Source organism: Choloepus didactylus, chromosome 7 (assembly GCF_015220235.1).
Source record: "Choloepus didactylus isolate mChoDid1 chromosome 7, mChoDid1.pri, whole genome shotgun sequence".
NCBI lineage: Eukaryota > Metazoa > Chordata > Mammalia > Pilosa > Megalonychidae > Choloepus > Choloepus didactylus.
Genome location: NC_051313.1, coordinates 104,888,451 through 104,904,592, shown reverse-complemented (window position 1 = coordinate 104,904,592; position 16,142 = coordinate 104,888,451). Strand labels below are relative to the sequence as shown.

At 35.4% G+C, this 16,142-nt stretch overlaps 1 protein-coding gene across 1 annotated transcript in view; it reads left to right on the top strand.

Annotated features, from left to right (window-relative positions):
• The first annotated feature begins 2,751 nt into the window (after window positions 1–2,751).
• Window positions 2,752–16,142, top strand: part of MEP1A (meprin A subunit alpha) — a 33,896-nt gene continuing 20,505 nt past the window's right edge. The window contains exons 1-6 of the mRNA XM_037844530.1: window positions 2,752–2,820; window positions 2,908–2,932; window positions 3,019–3,072; window positions 4,981–5,021; window positions 5,519–5,594; window positions 14,291–14,408. Of these exons, the coding sequence (XP_037700458.1) occupies window positions 2,752–2,820; window positions 2,908–2,932; window positions 3,019–3,072; window positions 4,981–5,021; window positions 5,519–5,594; window positions 14,291–14,408 (383 nt within the window). The remainder of the gene's footprint in view (window positions 2,821–2,907; window positions 2,933–3,018; window positions 3,073–4,980; window positions 5,022–5,518; window positions 5,595–14,290; window positions 14,409–16,142) is intronic.

The following is a 16,142-nucleotide window of genomic DNA, read 5'->3' as shown; positions in this document are numbered from 1 at the left end:
AATGGACTTGATTTACTAAGGTAAACCAGATTAAAGCAAAAAGAATGATATTGACTGTGTTTTAAAACCTCAACTTCTGTGTGAGACCAAAGGAAGAGGTGTTTATTTGGTGCAAAATCTATATTTTCTGTAGCACACTATACAGTTTAACTTGTTTGGTCAGTTTATTCAACCAACATAATTACATGGAACCTTGAAGAGGGGGTGAGATGTGGTTGGTTTGTATAGGTTAGTGTGAAACCCCAATACATCCCAGAGTAATTTGGGCAGAGAATAAAAAGTATTTGCAAAGGCCCCTTGAGGTCCTGGGGAAAAATATGGAAACATTAAACTTCCCTACCTGGGGAATTCCTGATATTCTTGCAAGCATTGGGGACCACTGTTGTAGTAGGCCAAGCTCTCAATCTTGGGGCTTGCCCTTATGAAGCTTGTTACTGCAAAGAAGAGGCTAAACCTACTTATAATTGTGTCTAAGAGTCACCCCCAGAGAACCTCTTTTGTTTCTCAGATGTGGCCTCTCTCTCTCTAGGCCCACTTGGCTGGTAAAGACATTGCTCCCCGCCTCCTACATGGAACATGGCTCCCAGAGGTATAAATCTCCCTGGCAATGTGGAATATGACTTCCAGGAATGAGCCTAGACTTGACATTGTGGGATTGAGAAAGCCTTCCTGACCAAAAGGGGGAAGAGAAATTAAACAAAATAAAGTTTCAGTGGCTAAGGGATCTCAAATGGAGTCAAGAGGTCATTCTGGAGATATTCTCATGCATTATATAGATATCCCTCTTTAGTTTTAGTGTGCTAGAATAGCTAGAAGGAAACACCTGAAACTGTTGAACTGCAATCCAGTATCCTTGATTCTTGAAGATGATCGTATAACTATAAAGCTTATACAGTGTGACTATGTGATTGCAAAAACCTTGTGGCTCACTCTCCCTTTATCCAGTGTATGGACAAATGAGTAGAAAAGGGGGACAAAAAATAAATGAATAATGGGAGTGGGGTAAGGAGTATGAGATGTTTGTGGTGTTCTTTTTTACTTTTATTTTTATTTTTATTTTTATCCTTTTTTTTGGAGTAATGAAAATGTTCAAAAAATTGATTGTGGCAATGAATGCACAACTATGTGATGATACTGCGAGCAATTGATTGTACACTTTGGATGATTTATGGTATGTGAATATATCTCAAAATTGCATTAAAAAACACTGTGATGAATATCTTATTTGGCACTTTGAGCACAGAGATGTGAGTTTCTTTAGGGTATATACTTAAAATTGGAATTTCTAGCTCATAAGCTATGCACATATCAACTTTATTAGATACCACAAATTGCTGTCCCACCAGTGGTGCATGAGATTTCTTATTTGCTCACATCCTTGTTGAGACAGTTGGTATTGTCAGTCTTCTACATTTATGCCATTCCGATCTTGAGGTGGCATTTCACTGTTATTTGAGTTAGCACTTCTCTCAATATTTGTGTGGTTGAGAATCTTCTCTTATCTTTATTGGTCACTTGGGTTTCTTTTTATGTGAATTTCCTATTTATTATTTATTTATTTATTTATTTATTGCCCACTTTTCTCTTAAATTCCATGTCTTTTTTCTCAATGATTTGTAGGAATTCCTCATATATCCTGGATACTTACCCTTATTTACTTATATGTCATATAAATAGCTTCTTTCATTTTTGACTTGTCTTTTACCTATGTTTTTGTGTCTTTCATCATAAAGAAGCTTAAACTTTGATATAGTCAAATTTATTCTTCTTTTCCTTTCTGATTTCTATGCTTTGTTTCTTGTTTAAGCAGCCTGTCCTGATCTCAAGATCAAAGGTATTTTTCTATATTTTCTCTTTAAAAGTTAGATTTTCATATTCATGTATTTGATCCTTGTAGTGTATTTTTGTGCATGGTGTGGAACAAGAATTTATTTTTTCTCCCATATGGAGATTCTGGTGTCCCAACATCATTTATTAAAGGTAACAAAGTTTCTGTATTATTTTTTTGCTACTCTCTACTTACCATAATTTTATAAAAAATACTGATGCTCTGTTAGGGATGTTCCTTTCTCCTTATTTTTCCTTTTCCCAATTTTCTTATCTTGGAGGTTTACCCTTTCATGTGAATTTTAGAAACAGTTTGTTAGGTTCTACTGAAAACCCTGTTAGGATCTTGATTGCAATGATATTGAATTTACTGATTTGTGTGAGAGGGATGACGATCTTTATTACCCTGAGTCTTCCCATCCATGACATTTTACATATATTGTATAGTATACATATTGGAAATGGAAATGTGTATATGTATGTATATATAAATATATATATAGTTGAGTTTTTTATGTTCTTCAACAATTGCTTCATAATGCTTCCATAAAATTCTAATTCATCTTTTATTAGATTGAAGTACTTTGTAAACATTTTGTAGATTATTTTTATTTCTATTGTGAAGTGGATATTTATCTGTTGTATTTTATGAACAATTATTTCTAGTGTGTAGAAAATGCTATTGGTTTTTATAAGCTAATCTCAATATTGGCTTTCTAAAACTTTTCCCTAGTCTGTGGAGCTTGAGGTTTTAAATTAGACTTAGTATCTGTCCTTAGAAGGGTTAATGACATTTTCTTTGACTACCGTTTTTAACACTACAGTATAAATGGAAGGGTCAAAGTTTCTAATTTAACAGTCAGGGCAAGGTTCAAAAGTTATTTATCACAATGTGTCTTCGCTAAAATCCATTCACTTGCAACAATGGTTTGGACTACATCCATTTGTGTTCTCTCTTTCACTTTGCTTTTTGCCCAAATAGCAGCTCTATTGGTAAGTAGATTTCTGCTCTTCTGAGAATTTAGAAATATTAATTCTAGTATATATCATCCATTATTCTGTATATTTATTTCCTTTCAGATTAAACATCTTTCTGAAGGAGATGGTAAGAACCAATTGAAATGTGTACAGAGTGTTTCTGAGCTTTCTTTCGTTCAGCAAGACTAGTAACATTTTTTTCCCCACTTTTAGCAGTACAAGATACAGACTTTGGTGAACAGAAGGATATTTCAGAAATCAACTTAGGTAGGTTCATCTTCTGCATCTTCAATGCCTTGAAATAAATTAAGACTCAGCAGTTGAATGACTGAAGAGCATTTACCTTCATAATATACTGTATTGGTAACTTTGGGGGAGAGAGATTTGTTGGTGCTTCAGTAGGATTTAAAGAGTTACTTAAAGTGGAAAAGTGGTAAGAGAAAGATGATTACACTAGATTTTGTAGGAGAGTTAGTGAGTCTTTGATAGATCTCACAATATGTAACAAGTTTTCTGTTTATAAAAATCTCAGTGTTTCACTTTCTATTTTGAAAAAGGGAAAGAAAAATGGATAATTCTTCTACTTATTAATGAAAATTATAAGGAATTTATAGTAAGAGTGGTTATATTTAGTGGCCATCCAAGGAGAGGACCCCAGCCGCTCTTCTGGCCAGTCACATTTACTAACAATTGTTTAGTTGAGACTTAGAGAAGAGTGTAAAGGTGTTTGCATTTAGACATCTTGTCCACAAATACATTTCTTGAAGAAATCCATCAGTTTCATCTGTTGCTGAGAGGAGGGAGAAACTGAGTCATCATTTCTCTTCTTCCTTAGGCACTTCAGTATGTGCTATGTGAAAGAACTGCCTTTTATTGGACATGTACTTTTTGGGGAATGCGCTCCTCCTGCTGCATCCCCCTTCCCGCCCCCCAACCTCATCCATGTGTCCCTGAAAGTGAAATAACTCACCCCCGCTCCGTCCCTAATCCTGGCCAGGTATCAGGAAAATGTATACTTTTGCTCATGAGAAGCCTGTGGGAGAGTGTGGATAGACCAGCTCCTAGAACCCATACTGAAAGTGCAATTTGAAACCCAGGTCCTCCTGAAAGTGGCACAGTAGTATCATTGCTGAGTTTGTATATTTAATTTTGCTGTTACAAATAGAGTTATAGGAGTTCAGCAAAGCTGAAAGCAGGACAGCGTTCGTCATTAGCAAGTGAAACCAGGATGCCTCCAACCTCCTAGCACTGCTTCAATGTCATTTTCAGAGACCTAAACCTGTTCCCGAAGGAGCCACAGGCCCTGCCAACTAGGGTCTTTGTCATCACGTGAGCCTGTGGTGATTATTCTCTGGCTTAGTTTCCCCAGCTGTAAATAAGGGGCTGTTCTCAGAAGAAGTTCAAACCAATGATCCTGTTGAAGTTGTTGCATTTTAAAGTGGAGGCTACTTGTCACATGAGGGTTATGATAACAAATGACATTCTTTCAAATGCTTGAGAAGTTTTCCTATGAGGAACTCCCCTTTTAAGAATGATATTTTCAGATACACCATGAGGCCAGGACTAAGCCTCACCAGCAGTAGTAGACTATATTTTGCTAAGCTCCTAGAAGCAAATGTTTGGAGACAGAGTTTTGAATGGATTTATCCACATTCACCTGGTCTTCCTTATTACAAGGGCAGCACCTGGAGCTTGGATTTGGAGGGTAGTATCTTTTTTTCTTGGCACAGAGCAAAACAAACACATTTACTGGAACTGGGAGGCAGGATGGTACAAGAACTGAAAGGACCCTGGACAGGAAGCCAGGAGATCTAACCCTGACTCAGCCACTGACCACCTAGGACATCACTACCAGTCTCTGGATTCTCTTTTTCCCTCTCAAGTATGTGAGGTTTGGAATCAGTGATCAATAAGCTCCATTCTACCTCGGCACTTACTCCTAAGGCTTTTGGGCAAGGTTTCTTGTTTCAAAATGAAAACAGATGATATAACAGTAAGTGATACTTATGGACCATTTAAATTCACTTAAATACAGGGAATTTTCACACTGTTTTAAAAAGAGTTTCACCTCCTAAAGATTGATAATTAAAGATTTTCAATGATGAAGATTAATTTTTTTATGAGAGATATCTTTTAGAAATACTCAAATATTCTTTTTTAAAACTCCACGTCTAGCTTCAGGCTTGGACCTCTTTCAAGGGGACATCCTCCTGCCGGTGAGTACCTGCCAATGACATAATAATTTTCCTCAGAAATTGGTTGTGTCATTGGGATAAGCCTCTGCTCTGTGTCCAGCCCTGGGACGGGCACTGTGGAGGTAGGCAAAATAATTCTAATCTATGATCTGCGGGCAGAAGGACTTCAACTTTAGTTGCTGATGACAAAAACAGATGAAAAAATTAGCAAAGAGCTTTACAAAAGAGTCTATGATTATTTAATTGTGTGTCTAACCAATTTTCCTAGTGAGTGAGTGAAGAAAGTTTAGAGTAACCATCTCAGTTTTGTGGACTTGTAAAACTCATTCATTTTCCTCTTAATGATTTCTCTGAATTTTCCAAATTGTTGATAAGGAAGTTCTCATCAGAGGACAAATGCTACTAAGTTGTTTGAATTGTGTCATATGCTGTTTGTGGTATAAGGTTTTATTGAAGTAGAAAGCCAAGGAGACGTCAAGAACCAGGGTTCCCAGACACCTTTGCCTTTGTTTTCACAGAGCTCCAGAAATGGCTTGAGAGACCCAAACACCAGGTGGAAGTTCCCCATTCCTTACATTCTGGCTGATAATCTGGGTAAAAATAATTTTTCTTAATTAGAGTTTCTAGTTTAACTTTTTTCTCTCCCCTCCTCCTGTTCATCAGCTTCAGACTGGGAGCAACCACCAAGAGTGTTGTAAGAGGTTTCCAAACCCTGGTAATTCCTTATCTTCTTCAAAGAAAGTCATGACATTATATCAAAACCAGAACTGCTGAAACTTTCTGAGAAACAGAACATCAAATAACAATTTTTAAAATGCATGACACATTAAAATTCAACAGATAGAACAAAAACACAATGAAATATAATAGGCATCATAAAAACAAAATGAGAAACATGTCACACTTTTGAGAAACACAAATGTTTATATTTATTTTACATGTTCATGGTCTTTGTTCCTCAGAGTTAATAATTTCTATTCTTTTCTCTCTCTTAAGGTAAAGAACTGAATAAGTTACAGTGTACTCATTGTTGGAAATAAAAATTGGTGTAAATAAATATTAAAAGCCACATAAGGGCATTGGCTGACCTCAAGCAGCTGACTGATAGCTGAGTAGCCACTTGACATGTAGCTTCTGAGGCCTCTTGTGCATAGATGGGGAAACTTATAGAGGAAGGAGCAAGCCAGGACAAGGTTGCTCAATCTGGCTGATCTGCCAGACTGTTCCCACTCTCAAGAGACTGCTTTTCAATATTTTCCATCACTGTTATCAGAGCTGCCTCCCATTCCTTTTCTGGAGAAAAGCAATATATAAACAAATGCCTTTCTTCTTGGTTATTTGTTGGAAAGTTGGGTTGAGTTTTTTCCCCAGTGTTCACCAGCACAGTTGCAAATTCATGGGGCCCCAATATTTATTGGAGCATGATTTATGAAATGTCATCTTTAAAAGTGCTTCTTTCCCATTAACTTTTTCTTTCTGTCACCCCTGTGCTGCCCCCACCCACCAACTCATGCACGTTAGGTTCCAGATACTGTGCCTTCACTTGATATTTTATTTTACAGTCATCATGACTCTGTGAGGTGTAAAACAGTGTTTCTCAGACTTTAATGTGCTACAGACTCACTTGAGGATCTTGTTAAATTGCAAAGTCTGATTCAGTAGGTCAGGGTTGGAGCCTGAGATGCTGCAGGTCTACCAGTCTCCCAGGTGATGCTGACGATGCTGATCTTAATTTAGATCTTCAGATAAATGCAATCCATATAGCATATACTCTTTTGAGTCTGGCTTCTTTTGTTTAATATAATGTTTTTGAAGTTTATCCATATTGCTTTGTGGAACAATAGTTGGGTTTTTATTTTTTGCTATTGCTCAGAAATATTCCATGTATGAGTGTATTGCAACATGTTTATCCATTTTCATGTTGGGGGACATTGGTTTTTCCAGTTTGGGACTATTGTGTAGAAAGCTGCTGGGATCATTATGGTACAAGTCTGTGTGGATATCCTTTTTTTATTTCTCTTGGCTAAATGCCTAGGAATAGATTTGCTCGGTCATATGGTAAGTGCATGTTTAACTTTATAAGAAAATGCAAATAGTTTTACAAAGTGGGTGTGTCTTTTTACACTCCTACTAACAAGGTATGGGTGTCCCTTTTTACTCCACATCCTCACCAATATTGTTGTTGTCAATCCTAATTGTAGCCATTCTAGTGGTTCTGAAATGGTATTTTGTGATTTTAATTTCCATTTCACCAATGACTTATGTTGTAGAGCACAGTTTCATGTGATTATTGGCAGTTCGGGTATCTTCTTTATGAAATGTCTGTCTTTTGTGATTTTTTATTGTATGCTTCGTCTTCTCACTGTTTATAGAAGTACTTTTTATTATGGATAAATTTCTTTATCAGATATATGTGTAGTGAACATTTTCCCCCAATCTGTGCTTGCCTTTCCATTTTTTAATAGTATGTTTTTAAGAGCAAACAGTTTTAATTTTGATGTAGTATATCAGTTTTTAAATTTATGGTTTGTGCTTTTTGTATTGAACTATCTAAGGAACTGTGTTTAACTCAAAGTCATAAAAATATTCTCCAATATTTTTAAAAGCCTTACTGTTTTAGGTTTTTTGACCATGATCTATCACAGTTTTTGAGTGTGGTCTGAGGTAGAGGTTGAGGTTCATTTATTTTCTTTTTACGTACATTGATGCAGCTATTCCAGCACCATTTGCTGAAAATACTTTTTTTTTTCCCATTGAATTGACATGGCACCTTTGTCAGAAATATTTCATTATTTATTTGTTGGCATTTTACTGGAATCTCTATTTTGTTATACTGATCTATTTGTCTATCATCATTCCAATAACACACTGTGTTGATTTCTTTATGTAGCTTTATACTGAATCTTGATATCAGGTGGTGTTGGTCCTTTAACTTTGCTTTTCTTTTTCAAGATTGTTTAGCCTGTTCTGTTGTGATTTTCTGATTACGGGTTAATTAGAACTATTTTTTTTTTTTTAAATCCCAAATAGTTGACTTCCTCTAGATATCCTATTATTGATGATTTCTAATTTAAGCCTGTTGAGGTTGGAGAGCATATTTCATAAAGTTTCAATCTTTGGAAATTTACTGAGACATGTTTTATGGTCCATCTTTGTGAATATCCTATGTGCACTTGAAAAAATTTGCATTCTGCAGTCTTGGAGTATACTATTCTATCAATCTCAATTAAGTCAAGGTGATTGGTGGTCAAGAATTCACTAGTTATTTTACTGATTACTTAGAGGTGGTGTTAAAATCTCTGGATATAACTGTGTATTTGTTTTTTTTTTTTCCTTTAGTTTGTTCATAAAGCTCTGTTTTTTGTGCAAACACATTTAGGATTGTTAGATCTTCTTGATACATTAGCCCTTTAAACATTTTTAAAAGTTTCCTTTTACCTCTGGTAATCCTCTTTGTCTTAAAGTCTACTTTGTATAATTTAAATTTAACTACACTAGCCTTCTTATCCTTACTGTCTGTACTGTATATCCTTTTCCATAGTTTTTACTTCTGAACTATCAATGTCTTTAATTTTAAAATGTATCTCTTTTAAACAGTATAAGTTGGGTCCCACTTTTTTATCCATTCTCTCAACCTCTGAATTTTAATTGGAGTGTTTGGTCCATTTCATTTAATGTACTCATTGATATAGTTTGCTTTGGAACTACTATTTTGTTGTTTCTTTTTTATTTGTTCTTTTTTCCCCTTCACCCGCCTTCTTTTGGCTAATCCAATATATTTAATTTTTCTCTTGGTGTTTTAGCTCAACATCTTTGTACTATTCTTTGCCTTTTGCTGTAGGGATTACAAAATGCATGCTTAACATGTGGTAATCTACTTAGACTTAATGTCACACAACTTTGTATAAAATGTGAGAACCATATGACAGTATAATTCCATTCAAACATTTATATCCCTTGCTTATGTCCTATTGCTATTTTATCTTTTTCCTCTCTATATTTTATAAACTTCACAATATAGTATTAAAATTTTCACTTTAAACAGTTGTATTTTTAAATAATTAATAAAAAATCTTTATATTTTCTTTCATAACTGTGGTTTCTGGTGCTCTTCATTCCTCCTGTACATATGAGTTCTTATTTGGTATCATTTCTCATCAGTCTGAAGACCATCCTCTGGAATTTCTTGTAGAGCAGACTACTGGTGATGCTTTCTCTTTGTTCTTTCACCTGAAAATATCTCTGCTTTGACTTAATTTTGAAGGATATTTTCTTTAGAACTAGAATCTGGGTTGCCAGTTTTAGGTGTTTTTTTCGGTTTGTTTTTGTTTTTGTTTTGTTTTGTTTCATTTGTTTGTTTTTGCCTCTTTCAGCACTGTAAAGACATGATTTCATTGTCTTTTTCTTTCTGAAGATTTTATTTAAAAAAAAGCTTGACAATATATAAAGCTAAAAATATTGTGCAGTGAACACATACACTCAGCACCTAGATTATACAGCTAGTATTTTTTATTTATTTTTCTCTTATCTATCCTTTCATCCCTTTATTTTCTATTCTTATTCATCCCTTTATCTTCTATTCTTATTCATCCCTTTATCCATATATCAATTCATATTATTTTTCATGCACTGCAAGGTAATTTTCAGGCACCATTACACTTTACTCCAAACATCTCAGCATGCACATCAGTATTTGTTTATGGTTCTTTTTTTATGTAAAGGGTAAATAGAGTAAAATGCATGAGTCTTAAATATACCATTCAATGAGTTTTTACTAATTTATACACCTCTGTAATGCAAACCCCTATCAAAGATACAGAACATTTTTATCATCCCAGAAAGTTCTTTTATGCCCCTTTCTGGCTATTCCCATCTCCATCCTTCCAGAAACAACCATTGTTTTTTTTTTATTAACCATAATTTGTTTAGCTTGTTTAAATATTTCACATAAATAGAATCATATATTATGTGCTCTTCTGATGAGGCTTCTTCCACTCAATATAATGCTTTTGAGATTCATCCATGTTGTTGTGTGTATCAATAGTGGTTCCTTTTTATTACTGAGTCACATTCTATTATATGGATACAGTATACCACAGCTTGTTTATCATTTTCCTGTTGATGGAAAGCTGTTAATTCTATCTTTTAGTTATTATGAATAAAACTATTATGAATATTCACGTATAAGACTTTTTAACGTATGCTTTCGCATCTCTTGTGTAAATACCTGGGAGTAGAATTGTAGAATTGCTGGGTCATTGTACACATGTACATTTAGTTTTAAATCTCTTTAAAAGTGGACTGTACCATTTTACACTCTCTCCAGAAATGTATGACAGTTCCAGTTACTCCACATGCAGCAAACATGAGGTATTGTCATTCTTTTTAATTTTAGCCATTCTGGTGCATATGTAGTGATATTTTATTGTGGTTTTATTTTATTCCCTGATGACTAATGATATTGAGCCCCTTTTCAATACATGTTGTCCATTTGTATGTCTTCCTTTTGAAATATCTAATTAAATAGTTCAACCATTTTAAAAATTGTGTACTTTGTCTATCTACTATTGAGTTGTACGAGTTATTTATATATTCAGATATGTGCTTTGTCAGATAAGTGGTTTGCAAATATTTAGCCCCAGTGGTATTGTCTTCTCGTGTCTAGTGTTCTGATGAGAGATCAGCCATCTTTTATATTTTTGTCCCCTGTGTGTTATGTGCCTTTTTCTCCGGCTTCTTTCAAAGTTTTCTTTTTATCTATGGTTTTTAACAATTTGACTATGATCTACTTGTGTGTGGTTTTCTTTCAAATTAACCTGCTTGAGTTGACCTAACATCTTAGATCTCTAAGTGATTTTTTAATAACCAAATTTGAGAAATAAATTTTTTTTCTGTGCCTCTCCTGTCTTTTTGGGACTCTAATTGCATGTATGTTAGACTTCCTGTATTTTTCCACTGGTCACTGAAACTTTGTTTATTTTTTCTCAATATTTTCCACTCTGATTCTTTCATCATTTCCAATCTGCAATTAAACTTGTCCACTGAGTTTTCGTTTAAGATATAACACTTTTCATTTATGTAATTTTCAGTTTGTTCTTTTATATAATTTCTATTTGTTTGCTAAGAATTTTTTTGTTATGTTCATCCTTTTCCTCTAAATCCTTGAACAAATACAATAGTGTTATAAAGTCTTTGTCTACTAATTCTAACATCTGTATCATTTTGAGGTCCAAATCTTTTTCTAATAACTGCTCTTATTTGTATCTGTAGATCACATTTTCCTGTTCCTTCACTGGTCCATATAGTCTTTTGTTACATAATAGACATTGTAGAGATTCTGTTATTCTCCTCTGAATAGTGTTAAGTTTTGTTAGAATAATTAAATTACTGACTCATCATCTTGGATTTGTTGAGGCTTTGTTTTTGTTTTGTCTTTAGTTACATTGTGATCTCTCTGGGGTTTAAATGGACTGTCCAAGAGTTTTCCCATCCCCTCTAATTTGGCATGATGCAAACTCCAAATTCTCTCCCCAGTGTTGTGGGCAGCAGCTGAGATATTTCCACCTGCTGCCTTCCATTAAGTTCCTTGGAGTCTTCTTCCATACATGCTGAGTTCAGGGGTCAGACAAGAATTTGAGAGGCATTTATATACAAATTTTGGGATGCCCCCTCCAATTCAACCATGGCTCTTTCCTTTCTAGGACTTCCTTCTTAATTTTCAGCCACTCAGGCAGTCCTAAACTCTGCCCTATGACATGTCAAGGAAAAACAACTGCAGATTTATGCTTGAGTTCTCTCTTCTTTCCCTCTTGAATTGGGGAGAGACCTCAGAAAAAAGATGTATAGACATGGATCTGACCCAAAGAAATTTCCATCTTTCAAAGATCAAATCTACTTTAGTTTCTGCCCGTTTTGGTCATTTTCCCATATATTCACAAAGTTTATCTCCTTAATTTTGCCCAAAATTATCATTGCTATCTGTGGTGGGAGGGTTAGTCATATTCAAGTTCTTTCATCATTACCATTACTAGAATTAGAATCTCTCCTAAAGGATTCTTAGACTGAAAAAAGTGAGGCTTTCCATGTTTACCCTCCAAAATGTAGATTCATTGGTATCTAAAGTTGACACTCATCATAGCATCTGATCCAGGTTTAAGGAGGGCTAATGGTTTTCAGAACAAACCAATTTGTTCAAGATAGCACTATGTAAAGCCTATTGGGCCAGGGCAGTCTGCTAAGCACTAGGGAAGGGACACAATGAGATAAAAAAATAAGTTCTCTCCCCTAAAGAATCTAACTTTATTCTAAGTGGAACAGACCACCTACATAAAAACAAACCCAAGAAATCAAATGTGGCCCATGCATTCAGACGAGGGGCACTCATCACTGACTTCCTGAACAGGAGAGGGATTTCAAATGGGCTTTATTTCCTTTTTTTCTCTTCTCAATGAGATTGAGACCGTTTATAAAAGCTATTGCATATCCCCATTGTAAAAACAAACAAATAAACAAAAAAGCTATTGCATAGCTACTTTCCTCAATTTTCTTATTACAGAAGTTGTAGGTTTACAGAAAAATCACACAGAAAATAGGGTTCCCATATATCCCCCCTATTATTAACAGTTTGCGTTAGTGTGGCACCTTTGCTACACTTGTTGAAACAATATTGCTATAATTATACTATTAACTATAATCCATTACAATTCACTGTGTTGTACAGTTCTATGGTTTTATAAAGATTTTTATTTTAGTGATATATATGTGTGTGTGTGTGTATATATATATATAAAACCTAAAATTCCCCTTTTAACCATATTTAAATATATAATTCTGTGGTGTTAACTACATTCACAATGTTGTACTACTGCAAACACTATCTGTTAACAGAAGTTTTCCATTACCCCAAACAGAAACTCTGTACTAATTAAGCATTAACTACCCATTCCTACCCACATTCCTTTTTACAACTTAGGTGTGGGGAAGGAAAAACAGATGGGACTTTAAATTTAACCACTCAGAGCTCCCATCATTTGGCCTGATGATAACAAAAGCCGCCCTACCTTCTGGACAGCTTGAAGTTAGTGTAATCAAACTTTATTTTTCCTATACCTTTGTGATATCTCAGCTCTCTTGGGTATCTTGGGTAATATTATAGTAATATCGTAATAAGAATAGATAACAATCCATGAAATTCCTCCAGTAAGTTTAATGCATGCTCTTGGTGGTGGTGTTTTCATAATCAGTTTACTGATTATTTGATTGACTATTTCTTTTAATAGCCCTGATATGATCTTATGACATCTGAGCCCTAGAATCTACAGCTTGCTAGTTTATTAAATGCAATAAGTCCAGAAAGACATGAGACAAGTACCTGGCAAAGGACCAACAATTATCAACTCTTTGAAAGAATGCAAAAATTCAGACATGCAAGAGTTTAATTTTATGTAACTTAGCTTAATGTTTAACTTGGAGCCCTACCTTCTATGAGGTGAAGGCAAAAGAAGAGGACACAAGGTAAAACATAATCTCAGTTCCTCTGGAGTATCTTTCTTCCCCTCCCTACCCTTGTTTTATGTAATGCCAATGTGTGTGTGCATGTTGGGTGAACAGAAAGGCATCAGATCTTTGGTCACGGGTCCACACAAGCTACTGCCTGGCATATGTTGTTCCTGTCCCTGCAAGTTCGTTAGCTTTCTGCTGCTTTGGTACCAAGCTTGGGGCACAAAAAATCTTTTCTAAGGCTTTCTGCAGTGCTGGCTGTCTAGCCTTACCATCCCCCCAGGGGTCTTGCAGGGAAGCTGAGCTAAATACCATATGCTTTGCTTATACCATCATAGCCTACAAACCTCTTTAACATCTACTCTCCTCCTCAAGCAGGAGGGGATGTCTTTTTTTAGACATTCTCACTGCTTCTCTCCATGGTGCTTTAGCTATGCATACAAAAGCCAGAGGACTTGCAAGCCGCTTCTATTTTCCACTCTGCCATGTTGCTCTTTTGAGCCAGTGCACTCAGACTCTGCTTGAATGGTGGAAAGGGAAAGGAAGAAAATGAAGCAGCTATTTTGTGATTTTGCTCAGCCACATTTACATGTGTATAGTCTTATTTTGTGTTGTATTTGCACTGTGCATCCGAAGTATGCAGTTCATGTTTTTATCCGCAACTAATTTTGTGATTTTAGCTTCCAAGTGTGTATTTACTCCCCAAGATCTATCATGATCCTCTGAACTATCAGTTGTTTATTATCCAAGATCTAAATAATACTTGGTGATATTTTTACTGATTTCTGCAGGGCTGAATGCCAAAGGAGCCATTCTCTATGCCTTTGAAATGTTCCGCCTCAAGTCCTGTGTAGATTTCAAGCCCTATGAAGGAGAAAGCTCATATATCATTTTTCAGCAGTTTGATGGGTTAGTATGAAATTTTACAGAGTATGAAAATCATTCATATTATAAAAAGTGATGCATTTATAAAAAATGACATCTCTTTCAAAGACTAAAAAGAAATTAGAAAGAAACTAAAAGTGATATCAAATCTTTCAGTGTGAATTTTTTAATTATTTAATATTTTTAATATGCTATGCAGAGAATGAGTAGTTTGGGTATATCTAGGCCCTAGGGAGATTTTTCTTAATTTTTTCCTATATTAAGGTTGTGTTTTAAATTATAGTATTTTTTAAAGCCAGATTTATTGAAGTATAAATTACACCCTTTATATGGCACTGTTTTAAAATGTAGTATTCTATTGGCTGGCCCTCATTCAACAGTTCTAGGGATAAATTTGTTCTTCACAATCATTTGTAAGAAGAAATAAACTGTTTCTCAAGAAAGACATCCTTTTTCTTCAAGTGGCATTTATATCTGGTTCATTCTCAGATTAGACTATAAAACCAGGTCAGCCTGCCCAGGTTAGGAGAGGTTTGGCAGTCTGCTGTGACACTGTGTGTTTGTGTTTTCAGCCCTACCTGAGATGTATATCCTCAGGCTATGATTCCCATCACTCTCTCCAGGTGTTGCCTGGATTTTGTTGTCTACTTCTAACTGTGTGGTTTTTGTTAATCATGGATGGATGACAGAGATGAAGAAGGAAGTTAACACATGATTTAGCCTTTTAAGGAAAAAAAGCATGAACAAAACAGCATTAAAAAAATTTTAAAGAAGGAAAATATTGATGACTATTTAGATACAAATTAAGTACCTTACTTGCCTGAGTAGAAATTGTCTTAGCTCATTCTTTTATTCAAAAAATATTTATAACACCTACTATGTGCTAGGAAGGATGCTAGTCTGTAGGTGCAAACCTCATCAGACACAGTCTTAGATCTCATAAGGTTCATCACTGGCAGGTGGGGGCAGTGGAGCAATGATAAATACATAGTTATATAATACATTATGGGGGGTGCTGTGGGCTGCAGGAGGACAGAGGGGGACCTCTAAGACAGTGAAGGGGTGAAGCATCAGGGATAGGCAAGCTGAGTGATAGAGAAATGGAAAAGGGAGAAGGACATAGCAGGCAAAGGGAAGAGAAGGACAAATGATGGTGGGGGTACTGTGGGAGTGGGAAAAGGAGGAGGGAGAGCAGGAAAGGAAGAAGGAAGAGAAGGGGAGAGACAGGAAGGGAAGACAAGGGAAAAGAACAGAAGAGAAGGGAAGAAAGCAAACATGCATGTGAGTCTGGCTGACTTGGAGAGCTCATAAATTTCAGCATATCTGAAGCTTAGATGAACAGTGGAGCCAAGAAGATAAACAGAATTTTGGTAATATCCATCTGTTTTGTGCAAGATTCATTATATGCTCAATTGTCCATTTTAGAAAGATTAATTTAGCAATAGTGAATTTTTAAATTCAACAGTGAATTGTGAATTTTGGATTGAAGTAGGGCAAGACTGGTGCAGGAGACCAATTAAAGGCTGCTCTAACCATCCAGGAGAGAAATGAAAGGGGCCTACACTAAGGCAAAGGCAGCTTAAATAAAGAAAAGGGAAAAGATTCTAGGAATATATAAAAAGGAACACTTATCAGAACAAGGATTTTAGTTAATGTGAGGGGTTAGGAAGAGAGAGGAATCCAGGAAATCTCCCAGATTTCTGATTCGGACAAGTGGTTGGTGTTAGCTTCATTCACTGAGATAGGGAATATTGCTGG